Consider the following 18122-nt stretch of genomic DNA (forward strand, 5'->3'; position numbering starts at 1 on the left):
TCTTTGTGTTCATACCAGGTCATTTGCACGGCATTTCCAAGCCTTCTTTTTTTTTATTTTTTTCCTGTGAACCACAGAAAGATTTATTTTGCAATGCACAAGAAGCATTCTAGAACTCGTCGTGTCGGTCTCTTCAGTTTTATAGGGGCTTTGGCAAAAACGTGCTGCGTTTCCAGCCTGGGATGTGGAAGGCAAAACTTAGTACGATGCACCTGTTGGCTTTTAACAGCGGACTCCCTTAATTTTCCTAAGGCACGCATGCCTTCCTCCTAAGCTTTTGCTCGATAAGATTCGAACATCGGTTCCTGCTTTCAAGCCAAAGTGATTTCCTCTTTGTGCATTTCGGAATAGCCCGTGCCTCTGTGAATTCTTTGCGCAGACCTTTCTCTCTCCCAGGCTGCTGCTAGTATGTATCTGGTGTATAGAAATCACTCGAGCTCTTGCAATTTGTTAAATAACTGAACTATTTTAAGTCTCTGGTGTGTTTTCATAGAAAGCTTTGTTTAGGAAATGAGGTTCCCAAAGAAAGCAAACTCTGGACCCTTAACATGTAAAAACAAGCATATCCTTTGTTTTGAATGTTACCGGCAACCATCCATTGTCCTAAATAAAAAGATCGCTAAAAACACAGTCAGCCATCCTTAGATGATCTAAATCCTTTACTTCGCTCCTCTTGTATAAGAGCATCTGTCTTCCAAAATCCTGTTGTCTTTTTGCCAAAGTGCTGAATTATATTGCTGAATGCATTTTTATGTCTTTTTTAGCGGGGTGGTTATGTGGCTCGTAGATACTGTGCTGCTTACAAATTACAGTGCTTCATGCTGCTTCCGAAAAAGTCAAATCCCTTCTCACTGAAGCATTTCTGTCTTCTCTAATACGGACTTCCCCAAGTTAAAAGTCTCATTTGCAGTATCTTGCTTTAGTGCTGCCTTTCTAACTTTTTTGGTATTTGACATACTCAGAATGAGACAGCTGAAAGCTCGCTGCATGTGATCATTTATGGATAGAGAACAGAAAGTCAGCACGCTTCAGTTTTCTAATATTATTTGCACATGTTTTCGTGATATATCTCTCTGCTCCAGGTAAATCATATTTCTAACGTTACGGTGAACTTTTTATCCACATAGAAAATACTCCGCTGTCGTTAGCATTAGATTTTCCTTCAGTCATCGGTGGGCTGTTATGAAATGTGGTTGCTAAAGACCTGCTCGTAGAATAACGTTTTAGATTGTAATACCAACTGGATAGATTTATACATCTGAAATTAATTTAAACTTTATATCAACTATCTTTGTACTTAAGGGCTAATTTTTCATGCCTAATTTGCACGTGCAGTTACTGTGACTGAGTATGCAGTTATGGTAAAAATCTGTGCAAACAGCAGGTGTTTCGTCTATACCAGTTTAACACCTTCGACCACCATAACAGCAAAGTAGGAATTTCATGAATAAGGGAAAAGAAATAAGCACGCCTCGTGTTGAAAATCGGTGCCTGATGTCTTAGGTCCCTCTAGCCTAAAACCTTCTTCTCTGACTCTATCCTGTTTAGCTTGGCATCTGTTTTCCATGCTTTCCTCTGCAGTCATGTTTTCTCCGTGAAGGTACCGGTCTCCCTGTCCAGTGCTTCATGGCCATTCCTCATCACACTGATTAAGTGATAGCTTTTGTGATCAGTAAGTAGCAGAAGGTCTTTTCTTTCTCTATTCTGTCAATAGGGCAATTTCTGGGACGTTTTACGTCCCAGCCCTGGCACTCATCATCTTTCTCAAGCTCTCGTCCTACGTGGCTTGGGTCTCCTGGTATGACCAGCTCACTGCACCTGAGACTCCTGTCCCAGATAACTTACATTGCTTTTGATTTCTCTTTGAATTAAGTGACATCCTGGAACATCCCGTGGTTTACACTGCAGTAGTTAAAATTCCAGCTAGACTGCTTTTCTGCGAGAGTGTTCTCTGTTGCTCTGTTGATTCAGTCACTTCTCTAAACAGAGCAGCATAAAACATGAAAGTCATTAAAACGTATTTATGAATGAAAAATGGACTTTTTTTTTCCAAAGCCACCGCAGAGCATATGACTGTTTTCTGTAGGGGTACACAACCACTTTTGTACGTACTGACAGCTGAAGTCGTGTAAAGAGTTAAAGCACAACTATTTTTATTGGACATTACTGCAAACATTTATAAACCCATTTCTCTGTGTAGTGCATATTAGTAATAGATTATGCTGAGAAATGTGGTCTCGGTATTTACAATACAGAATGTGCCTGCCTTTTGCTGACACCTATGGAAAGGAAACTGTTGCACAGCAGCAGATGATAATTTCAGTCGATTTTAGTCCTTTCCTACTCCCACCCCCTTTCTGGAGACATAATGTAGGCATTGTAAAGCAATCTCTAAGTAATGTGCTCGCTGTCACTTGCCAGTGAGAAATCTTGGGGCCTTTAAAGCGCTTTTGAAAGTAGCTTTTTCATGCCAGGGTTTTCTTCCTGTATGCTCTCTACTTTATTTCAAATTGCTTTTTGAACAGATCAATAAAAAAAAAATAAATTAGAGCATTGGAAAAAATACATGTGTTTGAAAAATGATGACTTGAGAGATCCAGTACTCCACTCGCCTGTGTTAGATCAGTAACCTGCAGGTTTCAGTTTCTGAGGGCGCTGGGTTCATTTGTGGTACAAAGGAAAGTACAAAGCTCTTGGTTTGTGCAGACCTGGCATTTTATGGCTGCAGTAGGCTTTGAATCATTTGTTCTACGGGAGGAGACCGTATCCTGTTCGTAGAACTCTACAACAGCTTAAGCAAGTACTTCACGGGATCAGGGTCATATTTGAGAGTAAGATCGAAAACCCGGTAGATTGAAAAGATTATTGTACTTTTCAGGGTATGGAAAGCAACTCATACCAAAAGGAAAATAAGAATTTAAAGAGATCTTGCAAGCGTAGTCATGTTGAGTGAAATATGCTTTTACATATTTTACAGCTCTGGATTGTTTTTTAACTGCAGCATTGCACATGTAAATCTGGAAAGCTGAGAAGTACTGAAGTTGTAGAGAATGTTACGTGTTCAGATAGTTCTGTTTTAATTCACGGGTTTTGAACCTTTGGGTTTACTTTTTCAAGCGTGTTTTCTGCAGCCATGAGGACTGTAAATTTCACTTAACGTACAGTCAAATGCTCTCAACTGTTGATGCTTTAAGCAAAATATAAACCGCTCTGAAGCTTACAATGAAATGGTAAAAGTATGTAGCAATCAGAGGAGGACCCTGGAAGAGCTGACAGTGCACAACACGTTTCCTGCCTGCTTGTGAAGCCGTTTGTCCAGATGTTGAAACGAGTATTTCTTGTCCTACCTGACATAGCCTTTTTGCTCCCCCTGTTCGGTGTAGAACTAGGCTCCCCCTCCGGGTGCAGGGGTTGCACATGGTAATGAACCTGGTTGGAGTTGGCAGCGGGGCTCGGTCTGTAGGGGCTTTGTTTCAAAATACTCGACTCAACGCACGAGTCGGCGTTGTGTTCCTGTAAGAGTTTGGCAGCTTCGCACCAAATGCTGGAAAGCGCAAAACGTGGCTCCTTCAATGATGTAATATCGGCAGTAACGTTTTCAGAAGATTCTAATTTTGTATTGCGTTTTTATTTGATTCTGATGAATTTTGAACTGAGTTTTTTATAGGGAGCATTATATGGTTTCCTGCTTATCAGACTTAGACATATCGCGGGGCACTATCAGTGAGTAATAAGGATTTATCATCCGGCTTTGGCTTCGGAGTGCTGGATCCTTCTCTTGGTCAGTGTTTCACCGACTGAGCGAAATAGTGCCGTTTCCACGGACGGAAGTGCAGATTAGAAAATTTCATTGACTGCCGACATTTTAAAATACATAACTGTGCCTACATATGGTTACTTCATTTTGCGACCCGTTGTTGAAACCCCATCGCTCTGTAGCTTCGGCGTGGTTGGTAACGTCTCTGCATTCCTTTAGGCTGTGCCAAGCCTGAGGGCAGTTCTAAGCTTCTCCGAGCTGCTTTGTTTACCTTGGGTGTGTGACGGTGTGTGTCATCTTTGCATTTTCCTGAAAATAGGGATTTATGCTGATTTTCACCCCGTTGTGTTTCTCTGTAATTACAGGTCACCTATTTTACAAATTTGGAATCACAGAATCTGACTGGTATCGAATCAAGCAGAGCATAGACTCCAAATGCCGAACAGCTTGGAGGCGGAAACAGCGAGGGCAGAGTCTTGCTGTGAAAAGCTTTTCAAGGCGAACGCCTTCATCGTCGTCTTACAGTGGTTCAGGTAAGAAACTAAACAAACCCCCAAAGCCCACAAAAACCAAACAAACCCCACCAGAAATGGAAACTGGGAGTAGTAATGCCATTTGGTTTTTGATATACCTGAAAACTATTTCGATCTTAAATTATTAAGTTATATTACAGCATGTGCCTGTAGTACCCACAAATGTGAATATTTTTGTGTGACAAAGATAAATGGAGAAACCCACATTTCTCACAGTTGAATTTTTGGAGTGGATTTTATATTTTATATTATTGCATGTTTTATTTAAGCACCGTTTATCGCTGGCAAGGAGGCCTCTTTATTACAGCGTACGTATGTCTGCAGTGCTCCTCAAGGAGTGCATCCGCGTACTAAGTGAAGCCAGCCATTTGTAGTTAAATCATCACGGGCCTTCGGTGCAAACCGACCACCTCCTGGTACATTTGGGGTCCTTCGCAGCCTCGTGGGGCTTCCTCCAAAGCAGGTCCCTTGTAGGGTGAGCTTCTAGTCCTGTTTCATCTACAGATTGCAGTTGTGTTCCTGGTTACAGCACATGAATGAGCCTAGAAAGGAAGCGAGATGTGTGTGTTTGTTCACAAAGAGAAGAGGGAGAAGGGAGTCTGTCTCTAAATTGGCAATAAAATACAAGTTTGCCAGAAATGAAAGCGTAGGATATTCCAGAGTGTGAGAGGTGGGCTGCTTTCGTTTGTACGTTATCTGAATGGGGGCGTCACTGACGGGCTTGAGAACGTCCATCCGCATGTGTTAACTCAAAAAATTCAGCCCATGCAGCTTTGTGCTATCGTATGAGTTGTTTTTTACCGTATTCAGACTTTTGAGTAGATGTTCAAAATGTTTCTGCAACTGATGTTCGTAAGAGGAGTCAAGTGCATAAATCTTCCTCAGTGTGTTCACACCATTTAGAGGGGGACGTGCTAAATTTTGTTCCTGAAGAGTTTCCCTCTGAAGAAACTAAATATGTTGTAGGTGATCCTATATTTCCACATAGGTATGTAGGCATGAATAATAATAACAAATGAAAAATACTGACCTAAGAAGTGTTCTCATAGGACATTTCTGGCTCATGCTTTTAATATAAAGCAGTGTTATGGGACATTTGTACATCATATATTAAAAACAGTGTTTTGGAGGTGAGCCCAAAGAAAAGGAAGTAAGTTTATTTGCCTGCATAAAATTTTTGGTTGCATGTTAACACTAACCACTGTATCTCATGCAAAGAATGCCAAAATCTGCTTTCAATGGAAAATTTTATGTGCTGGAACTGGGAATCGTATCCAAAATTCTCAAATTAAAACAACTAATCAACATAATGGTAACCATAAGCCATATATGTTGATGGGATTTTTATTTTAAGTCTCTTAGCAATCAGTATTTTAGAATAAAATGCAGTAGTAAGTGGATATTATGGGCCTGTGCTCATTAGATGGTACTCCTTGACTGTTGTTGAGATTTATTATTAAAAAATATTAATCTTTAATCTCCTGGTTTGGATATTTGGAGAGTGCAGTGTAGAGATGTAAAACACAGGCTCAGGCTCAGGGAATTCTTGTCTTTAGAAGGCCATAAGGTAATAAGTTTTTGGTAGTGTTTTTTTTTGTCGTGGTAAAGATAAAAACTCATTCCCCCCGCCCCCACCCCGTTCCAGTAACCTGATTTGTGAGTAAATTGTTCCATGGGTACAAAGACACACCTGAACTAACCTGGGATTTCAGCAACTTGCTGCCTGAGCAGGTGGGAGTAGCGTGGTACAGGCACGCACGGACCGGTTCTGCAGCAGCTGCTTCTGGGGTCGTGCACCCCGGTTAGCTCATTCAGCCGGCGTTGAGCTTGGCTGACTTTGGTACATCAGTCTCCAGGATTTCCCAGGAGTTTTTGTGTCACCTGGGCCTCCCACTGTACAGGCTATCTCACTTCCCACGTCCCCTCGATAGCAAAGGGGCGACTGCCTGTCCGTATAAAGCTGTCTTTGGTCCTGAAGATGATGAAGGTCAGCTGAGGCATCTTGGCACGTCGTTGGCAGGACTGCAGAGACCGTGCAGCCAAAAGCAGAGTACCGACAATAACATTAACAGCTGCCTTTGGTAACGGTATGTGAAAATGTTCCCATGGATTCAGAGCCTTCTGTTAATTTTGTTTAAAATATTGCTCTTACTCAGAATGTCATTGGCATCATTTTCTGGGAGGCTGTAAAGGTGTTAGATGAATTCACCACTACATTTGCGCCCACTGTGAAAAAGTTCTTAGAAAACCAGACCCTTTTTCAGAATTGGGTGGTCCTTTGAAAAATGGATTCGCATTCCAAAGTGAGATGGGAGTGGTATTTCACCTGGAGGAAGAGGAGGAGGTATGAGGAAAACCAGGAGAGCGGGCTGAGAGGCCGAATGAAGAGGGAAAAGAAAAGATGCAAGGAAAAAAAAACGTAGATTGGCACATGTTTAAAAAGGTAACTTTTGCATGACAGGGCTGTAATTCCACCGCTGTCTTCAGGTAACTTCATGAACCGCTCAGACTTTGCTGTTGTGGTTTGACATCCCTGGAAACTCTCAGTGGAATTACAGCATCATAATTCACAGGCATCTGTTCCTTATTATACGCACTGTATTGTGGATATAGCAGAATTCCTGCTGCCAGCTAGCAGGAAAGAGAAGTAATATTTCACAGCTCTGAAGTAAAGGAGGTCTGTATTTCACAGTTATGACAACATAGCTGTCAAATATGGCTTTTTAAAGTGTTACATATGAACCCAGACAGTTTTTATGGTAGCGTTTGTTTCAGGGGGCAATTTAAGGTGAGCCTTGAACAGTCTGGAATTCAGCTACTTGAGAAACTGTCTTGCCCGCTATTGTTAGTTGTAGCTATTAAGATCAGCTTTTAGGTGCTTTATGTCGGGTCTCCACCCAGCTGTGGTTGCTGCCGCCTGCAGAATACCTGTGTTTGGTTTTCCCCGAGTAACGTGTTGCTCCACGTGAGTTCGCATATCACAGGCGTTTGAGTTGGTTATCTGTTGGGAGGAATGTAGCTGCTTCTCACAAAAAAAATATAATGAGGAAGAAAAAGGCTCTTAAAAGATTGTGAATGGCTCCCGTGTCGTGTCGACGCTGTGAGGGAAGTGGGGATGTGCAGCGTAGTTCCTCGTACAGCGGCCTCTGAGCTGTCCTGAGAGCTCTGGCTCCGCTCGCTCAGTGTAAGACGGTACGGCTTCTCTTCAAAGAAGCCAGAATGAGTGAGTTTGATCAGGAAATTTAGTAGCGCGTGGTTCTGTGACTGGCCAGGTTAGGTCGCTGAGGACCTTAAGCTCAGTGTGTCAGCTTCTCTGATAGTTTAGATACGGCCATGGTGTCGCTCACGTTCAGTAGGGAAGCGCTTTCATCTCCCATCTTGTAAACAAGCATTTCGGATTATGCCACGTGGGGGGAAAATTTACACGCACAGACTCACCCCTTTTACCAGGGTAAATATGACAAACCTAAGCTATTTGTGGAAGTACTTAAACCCACTGATTCTTAGCTAAATGATGACAATTCCCTTTTTAGTTTCAGGGCTTACCCTAGAAGATATTCCCATAGCCTTCAGAAAGCACTTCTTTGAGATGTGCTGTCACTGTCGCCACATGCCTTGAGTAGACACAGTCTCACAGGGTCTGCCACGCGGCTGAGCCGTTCTGAAAACATCATTAAGAGGTTTAAAATATGATTTTTGGTCCCCTGAGCGCTCATGAATGAACACCATGTTCCGTGTATGGACTTCTCGCAGAATTTGGCAAGGTTTTTCCATTTTTGAACTCGTGATTGTAGTATTTCGTATTAAAATTGCGACCGAGAGGTGCAACCAAAAAAAAAGGCTCAAAAAACTGTTGTGCTTGATGGGCTTGATGTAATATTTTGCATCAGCTGTCTCTAGGGGCTGGTAATAGCAATTAGCTTTCTGTTGTGTCAATCAGGAGAAATTTAGTGGCACTTTCTTCAAGTGTTGCAACGGAACACTGCTCTTTGATGTGTTACAGAATAGTTTCTTAAATGCCGGTATGCTAAAAGTCTAGAATAACTTAGTGTTTTCTGTTTGGCAGAAAAAATCGTTGAACATCTCTACGTATCATTAAAAATAATATTTTTGTTAGTCCTGAAATAGTCTCAAATCAGCACGGTCACTGCCCTGCTGGACATCCTCCCCTGTGAATTAGGAGATGTGATTTTCCAGAGCTGCTTTTTAGCAGCAATTAATTTGCCTCATTTAAAAAAAAAATTAATATAGCCGCCTGAAACTCCCCTGCCTGTGAGCTGACTCTGATTTTTCTGGCTCTGAGGAATCTTGAGGGTGGCTGAACGTGGTAACAGGTTGCCCAGAGAAGCTGCAGAGACACCATCCCTGGAGGCAGTCGAAATCCACCTGGATGCACTCTGAAGCAGCCAGTTCTGGTTGCCCATGCATTGGATTAGATGATCTCCAGAGGTCGCTTCCAACCTCAGCTATTCCGAGGTTTTGTGATTTTTATGAGTTATTGCACACATAATAAATAATCCTGAATTATTTACATCTAAGAGGATTGCTATTCTTGAGCTTCGTTCTTACATACTTGTTGGATGTGTCAAAACTTAGGCTTTTTTCTGCTTTTTGTGTATAAAAGTTTATGCAGCACATGGCTTTGACTGGAGTCGTGCAGTTAAAAATGATAACAGATTTCCTCTCTGCTCTGTTTATCATCTGTTATCTATGCAAATGACATAGAAGAGTGGGGGCTGAGCCCATAGTCCTTACAGAGCCTTACAAGTTTCTGACGTTGTAATTCTGCGATAGTGTTCAAGCGTCAGGAGCTCAGGAGGAACCGATCTGCCGACAAAAACATGTCTAAGGAAGCTGGTAGGAAAATACGAATGAATATCTCTTCCCTGTCCTTTACCCCCAAAGATATTAATTGAGATTGTTCTACATTTAATTGACTCTGCGGCTTTACAGTAGCCACAAGATTTATGGGTTGCGTTAAGTTGTTGTAGCAGACTGTTATATTTAGGCAGAAGTTGGTTTTCCGTATTTTATCTGGCTCTTCTGTTTGAAGCTGTTGCCTGTTGTTGGAATCGAGGTATTAATTGCAGTGGTTTGCTCTGCTCGTCTCGGAGCCAACGTTTCGGTCCATAATGTGTGGTTTTTTCCCTTTTTTTGTTCCTGACAAGAGTCGTACACATGGCTGCCGTGATAATTTAGCTAGATACTCTTTTTAAAAACGTTAGCAGTCTGTGGAGGGAAGGCAGTAGGAAATGAGGTTTTTGGGAGGAGGATTAATTGAAGAGTGCCTTCTCCCTTTCTTTTAATTTCTCTTAAGATTGTTAAAGCTGTTATCACAGTTGTCCATGTTGGAATTTTTAATTAGTTCTATGACTTTGGGATTTATATGTAGATTTGGGCTGAAGTGCTTAGCCTATGCCGAGACGTCACATATAAAAATGGATGTGCAGCCAAATCTTCAAAGCTGTTCTGCAAAATGGGAGGCGTTTAGCACTGGGCGAGTCAGGTTGAGGTAATAGTTTACAGTACACAGTTTTATTTCTATTAATTGTTTTGTAATGGTGTTTTTCCTGCTTTTTGTTTTTGAGGACTGCTTTGCTACATCTGGCCATTAACCTTTCCTTGCTAGGACTGCGCATCAAGGATGCAAGAAAATATATCCTAGTTTGTAAGCAGAAGCGGGAGGCTGGGAGGCCCGTACACTAAGAAAACAAATCCGAATAACTAATGACACGTAAGGAGACTAAGCATGAATCCCCTCTGCTACAGAGTCTGTACCTCCCCTGCATCTCCTTCCAAAATGAGAAGCCAGATGCTCAACTGATAAATACAAAGTATAATGAGAATAGGAAAGAATTAGAAAATGCCAAAGGTTTCGCCTTTGAAGCGAGGAATTTTAAAACTGATCTTAGTTGAGAACTAAACACACACATTCTTGAAACAGTTACAAATTACATTTGTCTGACAAATCTAATCGTGCTCGGCAGTGGCTGGGGAAGGTTGGCTTTGAGAAACGTGGCAGAAATAAGCGCTTCAGTGGGGGTGATTTTGCCAGCTCTCGAACGTTCATCTGGGAAGACAGGCTCACTTGGGCTACGTTTTCTTTGACTCATAAGCACATGCAGTAAACAAATGTAAAATGTGAAAGGTCCAATTTCAACTTGGGAAGAAGGAATCTTTCAGCAGCCGGCGTTTTACCCTCCCTTTATCACAACTTACTCACCTGGTCAGTGCAGCATCTTCCATTCTGTGGGTGGCTCCAAAGCTATTCCGTCTAGTGGAGGGTGCCTTGGGAGTGCCATGGATAACGCGCTCAGTCGTAGCACCACGTAAGCTGTTGGTTCGTGTCGAAGTACCCCTTTGTAACGAGTGCAGTGGAAAATTTCAAAGCAAGCGTTCAGCTGTACAGCTTCTCGGTGCCAGGGATTCTCTAATATATCAAAGTTGGAAATGTGAGGCGAGATAGTTTACATGATGGTGATTTGTAACTGTTGACATATCCTCTGTTCAATCTGTGTCCTATTCATGTTTGTGTTTGTTTTTAATGGGGAATGTTTGAAAATGGATAAATATTACTTTTATCTGGTCAGAGATGTAGAAGGGGAAAACAATACTTAAAAAGGATATTTTGTTTTTAGACGCTGTTGAATCCTCTCCCTTCTTTCTTCCTAAGAAGAAAAAACCCTACCAAAATCCAACTAAAAAAGAAAGAAAACCCAACTGTGGTTGTTGCAGTGAAGCCAAACTGAAACCTGTTTATAAGTGACCGTGTGAGATGTACAGTATGGCTGCATTCAGTCTGTCTCTCCTGTTCCCACCATTATTATGTTCCCAGCATAATAATTTCTGGAATCTGTGATGCAAAAGATGGCTTTTGCACTTTACAATTAAAAATAGAGATTTACATATATATTATATGCACATATTGAAATACATTTCTATCTGCTGCAGCTCTTATTTCCTTGATACTCTTTTATTGCATAACTTCTTAATCAGAAAATACTCATTATAAATGCATCGTTGTGTTTTCTCAGAAGTCCAGCACTGCAGTTTGTGTAAGGGTAAGTGTAAGCTACAGGAAGAGTCCTACTAGAAGGTTATTAAATCTGTAAGTGAAACACATGCCTCACCTCGCTTGTGTCCCAAGCCCGGTTTTGCTGTTGGGGTATGTGCGTTTACATTCGCGCTGTACATGTTGGAGCGCGGGAGGTTACGTAGGCGTGCGTGTCTACACACGCATCTGAACGAAGGAACACGTATTTGGACGCTGTGGTTTGACTAGAAGGCGAGTCGTAACTCGGCTGTTGAGGGACGTAGTGGGGGACTGGGCAGCATGACGGAAAGACAAAAGCACAACGGGATGGGCTAGTGGTAGCCTGTAAGAAGCGCGATGAGTAACAGTGGGCTTGGTGGCCATTTAGCATCCTAACAGAATGCTATTTGCAAAATAAAAGATACAGACAATCACATAAAATATTATTAGGACTGAAGTAATGGAAATGAGAGAAAAAGTGAGACACACAGAGGCTTAGCTAAATGATCCTTCTAGAATAACCGTTACTTTCAGCGACCATGCCAAGCAACGGGGAGCATGATCTAGTATCAGAATTTGAACAAATCACGTTTTTATTAGGTTGACGGTGCAGTTTCTCACACTAGGTACAGGACTCTTCTGCCAACTGTGATTTGTTAATCCCATCTGGAATTCTGGGCCGCAAACTTCTGTTGTGCAACAGTGCAGGAGGTACTGGAACTGCAGAGCGTGCAGCAGGGCTGACCTTAAGAAATCAGAAACATTCTGCAGTTACCTACTAGTTGCATGCAAGGTACTGAAGATGTACGTCTAGCAGACAGCAAAGACGTGTAGTTGTGTTTGGCTTGGCTACTGCGTAAGTGTTCTGGTTGTAGTTACGTATTTGCAGATCGTTAATGGAATTAGAGCTGTCTAGTTGAACTGTTAAGCAACTAAACTATTCAAGAAATAAGTAAATAGTAGCTTGGTGGTTTGGAGTTAGTTTCCAGTTCCTATGTTTAGACTTAAATCTCAAAATTATCTTCTTACACAAACATTTGCAGACAGGATGGAAAAAAACCTAAATGGATGATTTTATTAAAGAACACTTCCATTAAAGTATTTGTATGAGTGGATAAAGCTCGTTCTTGCAAAACTAACATTCTCTGTTCAGTATAAATCTTAGAGTATTAAGTAGAGGTATTAAAGTTTTATGAAACATGGCTTCCTGTTGTTCCAAAAAAACCCAACCACCATTTTAAAAACCAAAATATATCAGCCACGAGTCATCTCTGAGCAGGATGAGAGCCCTGCCTGGTGCTTATTTAAGCAACACACGAGATCTTGCAGGGGAATGATATGCAATGGAGGTAGAGTGATGCTGTTTCTTAAATATTTTCATTATAGTTCCCGGTACTCAGACGGCTTGAAAGCCCTATGGTACTGATGTTACTACATGTTAGATGCTCATTTGTTTTACGGTACCTTGTAGCATAAAAGTCATTGTCAGAGCAATAAATACTTTAGAAAAATTGAGACACTTAATGCTTCAGAGATTTAATTCAGTGTATTTTTGTGGCATAGCAAAAAGTCATTTACAGGAACACTGTATGTAGAAAGTAGTTCTTCAGCTACGTTATACTAAAAGCCCTTTATGGCAGTCCCATTCTCCAGGTTGTCTTAGATAAAAGGAAGAAAACTGACTGATGCTGAATCTTAGTATGACATTTATGTGATATTGGGACCGTTTTTCCTACCAGTGTGTACTTGAACTTGTCACATATGCTGCAAAAGTGCCATTGATGGATAGCCCTGGTTTTCCTTCCTGATTCCTAAAAAGATATATGGTATTTAGCGATGCATTTACCTGCTAGTGGTGTCTTGATCTGTACGAAGGCCCACACATAGCCTTAGTCCCTGGTCCACTGTGTTCCGCTTCAACCTTTCAATACAGAATTACCGACATCATGAGTCTTGCAGTATCGCTGCTACCAAATGCCTAAAAAAGTCATGTTTGTTTTTTTTTTTTTTAAAAAAAAAAAAAAAAGATTTGAGTACTTTTATGCTAAAAAAAAAAAAAGATAAAAAAAGTTTTGGTTCTTTTTACTTGCCTTTTGCCTCTAACGTTCATAAGAATCCTGTCCCTGCAGCTGGAGACCCCAGAAATGAATCTGATATGTCTGCTTCTAATGCAAGTTGTTATCCTCTTGAAATCACACGATGGTTTTAGGGGTGGCTGTCGCTCTTACCCAACGATAACACCTTCCTTTTTGATGGGGGCATTTTCAGCAGGCTTGACTTTGCAGTGTGAGGTAGTGTTTAAATTCATCGAAGTCAAGAAATCAACCTGCTGTTTTGAGGTTAAAAAAAATAATTCCAGGCTCATGTGCATCAGTATGACTTCTGGGTGATGGATCTTGAAAAACAATTGAGAGAGGTCCTTTACTGATACGATAACTTCAGCGTAGGGGATGGGTTTTCAAATGTATCCTATTGGTGGTGGCAGTACTAGTTGTCAGCTACACAGGTGCACAAGAAGTGTTGAACTGCTTAGGAAGTGTGCGTGGTTTTGCTGTGGTAGGACTTCTACAGTTGCAGAACCTCTAATCTAGATTCAAGAGATGCTGTTTAAACGTATGCTTTCTCGGAGACGAAACAGCCTTTGGAACTCCTTTGGAATTTGTAGCAAATCTACAGGTGAGCGATGAACATGCATAAGAATATTAATGGATAAATGATCTGCGTCTACTTCATTTGTTCTCCACAGTTTTTAAGTATGTGTTGTTGCATGGCCACTGGCATGAGATAGACACATCTAATAAAGGTGGATTTTTGTCTCTCTTTCAGAGGGTTCGCAGAGTTCAGTTTCAGCTTCTAATGAGATCCAGCAGAACCAGCCACAGGCACTACACTATGCACTAGCCAATGCTCAGCAGGTTCAGATCCACCAAATAGGAGAAGATGGACAAGTCCAAGTAGTATGTACTCAACTTTTTCTAAATTATTCTATTTAAACAATCTAGATTATTGCAAACTTTGCTTCAGCTGAACTTTATTTGTGACCTATCATCACTTCTTAAGCATGATTTTCAGAAAATAAACATTGAAGGCTTATGAAAACATTTTTAGAGTTATTTGGCAAAAATCTTTACGTAGGATTTGCCCACACAACTCTTGCAAATAAATGCACATTTGTTACTGTACATAGAACTGACTAGTTTCTACCTGGCTGTTTGCTTGTACTTGCTGTACTAATAATGGCAGACCTACCGAGCCTATGGTTTACGCTCCAGAGGTAGTTCTAGCTCTGACTTTCAAAACAAGAATGCATTATTTATTTTCATTTAAAAACCCCTGCATTCTCAGGCATTTTTGAACATCTGTTTGCTGAGTCCTTTACATGTGTATTCATTTAGATACACATATATAAGTAAAAGTTATGAATATCGGTATTTTTTAAGCCTGAGACTTCTACCGTAACTAAGGCCATGGTTATTTTTATATATGGTTTTAGTGTACTCTGAAAAAACTCCCCTTGGTTTTAGTTCCTGTGTGCCACAGTTTGACTACAAGAATTGTTTTAAATTGAAATTTTTTTAAAAAGTAGAAAATAATGAAATGACGGATTGTGTGGCATTTCTGACGTGCGGCATTCAGAAATAGCAAATTATATCTGCGCACTCGTCCTTTTGCGGTAGAAACCTGAGAATTTAATGTGTGAAATGTGTCTGCCATTAGCTTTCAAAAACTTTGGGCTTTGCAGTTTACAGCGTTTATGCGCGGTCATATAACAGAGGGACTTTTTCACTGGTGGTATTAGCGTTCTGAAGGAGCCCCGAAGTCTGAGCACGGGCCAGCACGTAAGCCCTCTTCCCTTAGAAACCAGGTAAAGAAACAGGTGGAAATGGGCAAAGAAACATGAATTCTTGAGAGATATTAGTCAAAAATACAAAATGTAGTTCCCAGCGGTCTGGCAGTTGGAAAGCTTTTAGTCAACGGCATTACAAAGAAGAGTCTGAAGGAGGGTAATGAAGGCCGAAGGTTTACCAGAGTAGCAGTAGAAGAATCAGAGAAGAATGTCATGGAAATTGGGGGAAAATGTCAAGATGTGCAGCAGTGTTGAAGGCACCTGACAGAGCTGTAGGCACTGCTTAAAGGGAGGACTTAAATAAGAGCCAGAACGTTGTTTTTTTTCTTTAAGGAGTGCATGGAAGCGGAAGGGGTTTGAGATGAAAGTGATTGAGAGGAACACCAGACAGCAACTCTGAGAGTTGTGGAGAGGAAATTGCAGGAGAGAGCACGTTTTTCCAAAGTGAAAAAGACCGCTTATAAAGTCAGAGAACAGAAAGAGCTGGAGTGCAAGTGTAAGGGATGCTAGGAGCCGTCGGCTGTGAGATTCAGATACGGCTGGAGAGTCCGGGCCACCCCTTTCGTTTTCCCAAAGGCCCTGCCCTTTCCTGTCATGTACCTGAACACCCTATGACTGCAATGGCAGCTGAGCAGCTAATCCTGGGGAGTGATGGCTTAACGGAACGAGATCCTAAATGCTTCGAGTTCCTATTCTCAAACTCGGAAGAGGACTAAAGAGAAGTTCAATAAATTAATCAATTTGCAAACTTTTTTCCCTCCTGTCAGCTGAGAGCATCTTCAGTGAAATAATGCTTTTTCTGCAGGAACTGGGTGCAGAGGTTCCACTTCTACTTCACTTTTGCTGTAACTTCACAGTATTATAGTGTGAACTTCTTGGTTTCTTGGCTTCCCTATATATTTTAAAGATCATGCCTTCTTAACTGCTGTACAGATCTTTTGATAAGATTTAACTGATGACTGACAAGTGTTTTTCGAGTCTTGAAAGGCAAGGTAGAAGGAAAAACTATCCGAAATATAGTTTTATATACGGTTATGCTTACAGATGTAAGTGATGAAAGTTTGCCTCGTTAAAAGATCTGGGCCTGTCAGCTGTCCTTAAAATTGATTGTGGAATCAGGGGAAAAATCCACTGTGACCCACAACCGCTGTCTAAACGTTGTCATAATTTGTCAGACATGTAGAGGGGTTCTAGGCTGAAACAGATGAAAATGGTATTGCTTTTTCAGTTCTAGGGAATGATGCATATAGATCAGGCTAGGAGTCCTTAGTAAGGTGGTAGTTATTTATACTATATAAGTTCAAGAAAAAAAATCAGGATTGAGTTGAATTTGTGAACAAACCAAAAGGACTGTCCTTGAAGGCCAGCTCTGTATCTGAAAAGATGAGTGAGCAGTTCTTTTTTGGAATGCTGCATGATACGAAGGTGAATAAAGTCACCTCCTCCCCCCTCCCTTTAGTCAGAAAGGATCGCTTATATTTGAAAATGCTATTAATGGATCTTTTAAATGTTCAGTGCTTTTCCCTGGGAGCCCTGAGAGCTTGATGTTAAGGAGGGAAAGTGATTCTAATCTCAACATGGACTGGGCTGTGCTCTAATTTTATATACAGTCCCTATTGTCAGAGTGATACTTTCAGTATGTTTTTTCTCCCTATAAATAGACAGTTTCCTTCCAAAGGAAATGAAACTGTTTGAAATAGAGGGATCTGTGTTTCTTTGAAAATCACATGCAATTGTTCGTGTGTTATAAAATAAGAAGAGCCTTTGACAGAATTCCAAATGATTATCTTTAATCTCTGTCTCATGCAGGCATATTAAAACGAACACAAAGCCTTATAAACCCTGAAGTAGGTTATTTAGAATCCAATCTCCCTTCAGGTAAATCACAGTAGCAAAGACTTCGCTGGGCTAGTCAGGATGCACAAGGAATTCCGTCCACTGTCTTATCCATGTTTTCATCAAATGGTAGGCGTGATACCATTCTGAAGTGGCGGGTATGGTCAGTGGTACAAAGTATTAACGTTATTAAAACTGTGAGGGCAGATTCTCCCCTAACATAAGCCAGCGTAACCGCGTTCAAACGAATGACTTCATGCCAATTTATAGCGGCTTGAGAGAGAGTCTTTAGCATGGTACTGTACTTCTCCATAACGTTGCGAACGTGCAAAGATAGAGATACTTGCAGATACCTTTTAAAACCTCACCCTTAGTGAGCAGTTAGTCTGAGCAGTTAGTCTTGGCGTATCTGTTTTGAGCGCTAAGTTTCCAAGGTCTTTAAATGGGAAGTGTGTTTCAGGCACAGGGCTGATCTACCAAAGCAAGTTAGTCCCACGCTTTGTGTATCAGTCAAAAATGCAGATACTTTGTCTATAGAGGAACGCACTACATAAATGTTATTTATTATTATGCCTGTTCCCTTTCCTCTTGTGTGAAAATGAACTGTTCTTTCTTCAAAGTCACTCTGCATATTCTTTGCATAAAAAGATGGGGAAATACAGATGCACTTCATTTTTTTTATAGCTATCTTTAATGCTTTTCATTGAATAATTGTTTTGCTTCCATACGGTAAGCTGTATTGAATCCAAGGTAATAGCTGCTTCCTCTAGTTTTGATTTTCTTCTGATGCTCCTTGGTGTTTTCTTTTGTTGCGGATCCCACAGGGCCATCTCCACATAGCCCAGGTTCCTCAAGGCGAGCAAGTCCAAATCACGCAGGACAGTGAGGTGAGCCAAACGTTTGGGTGCCCACGGAGCAGGTGTTGGCAGGAACGTAGGGCCTCGGTTCTAAAACCGTACCTCCGAGGTCTGCTGCGACACGCTACGGGGACCAGCGCGGGTAGAAGTGAGAGCATGTGGGGGAGCCGGGATGAAATGTGCTTTATAGCAGTAAATGCAATGTCATATTTCTGTCTCTGTGTTTTGGGGTTTTATTTTTTAGCTTCCCTTGACCAGC

The 18122-nt window shown here is 41.2% G+C and overlaps 1 protein-coding gene across 2 annotated transcripts in view; it reads left to right on the forward strand.

Moving 5' to 3' along the window:
* BANP (BTG3 associated nuclear protein) overlaps nucleotides 1-18122 on the forward strand; it is a 153239-nt gene that overhangs the window by 63956 nt on the left and 71161 nt on the right. Inside the window, exons 8-10 of one of the 2 annotated variants that reach the window (XM_064459735.1) lie at nucleotides 4123-4290; nucleotides 14150-14287; nucleotides 17829-17893. In XM_064459735.1, the coding sequence (XP_064315805.1) occupies nucleotides 4123-4290; nucleotides 14150-14287; nucleotides 17829-17893 (371 nt within the window). The remainder of the gene's footprint in view (nucleotides 1-4122; nucleotides 4291-14149; nucleotides 14288-17828; nucleotides 17894-18122) is intronic. The other variant, XM_064459736.1, reaches the window with a different exon arrangement.

This window comes from Phalacrocorax carbo, chromosome 8 (assembly GCF_963921805.1).
Source record: "Phalacrocorax carbo chromosome 8, bPhaCar2.1, whole genome shotgun sequence".
NCBI lineage: Eukaryota > Metazoa > Chordata > Aves > Suliformes > Phalacrocoracidae > Phalacrocorax > Phalacrocorax carbo.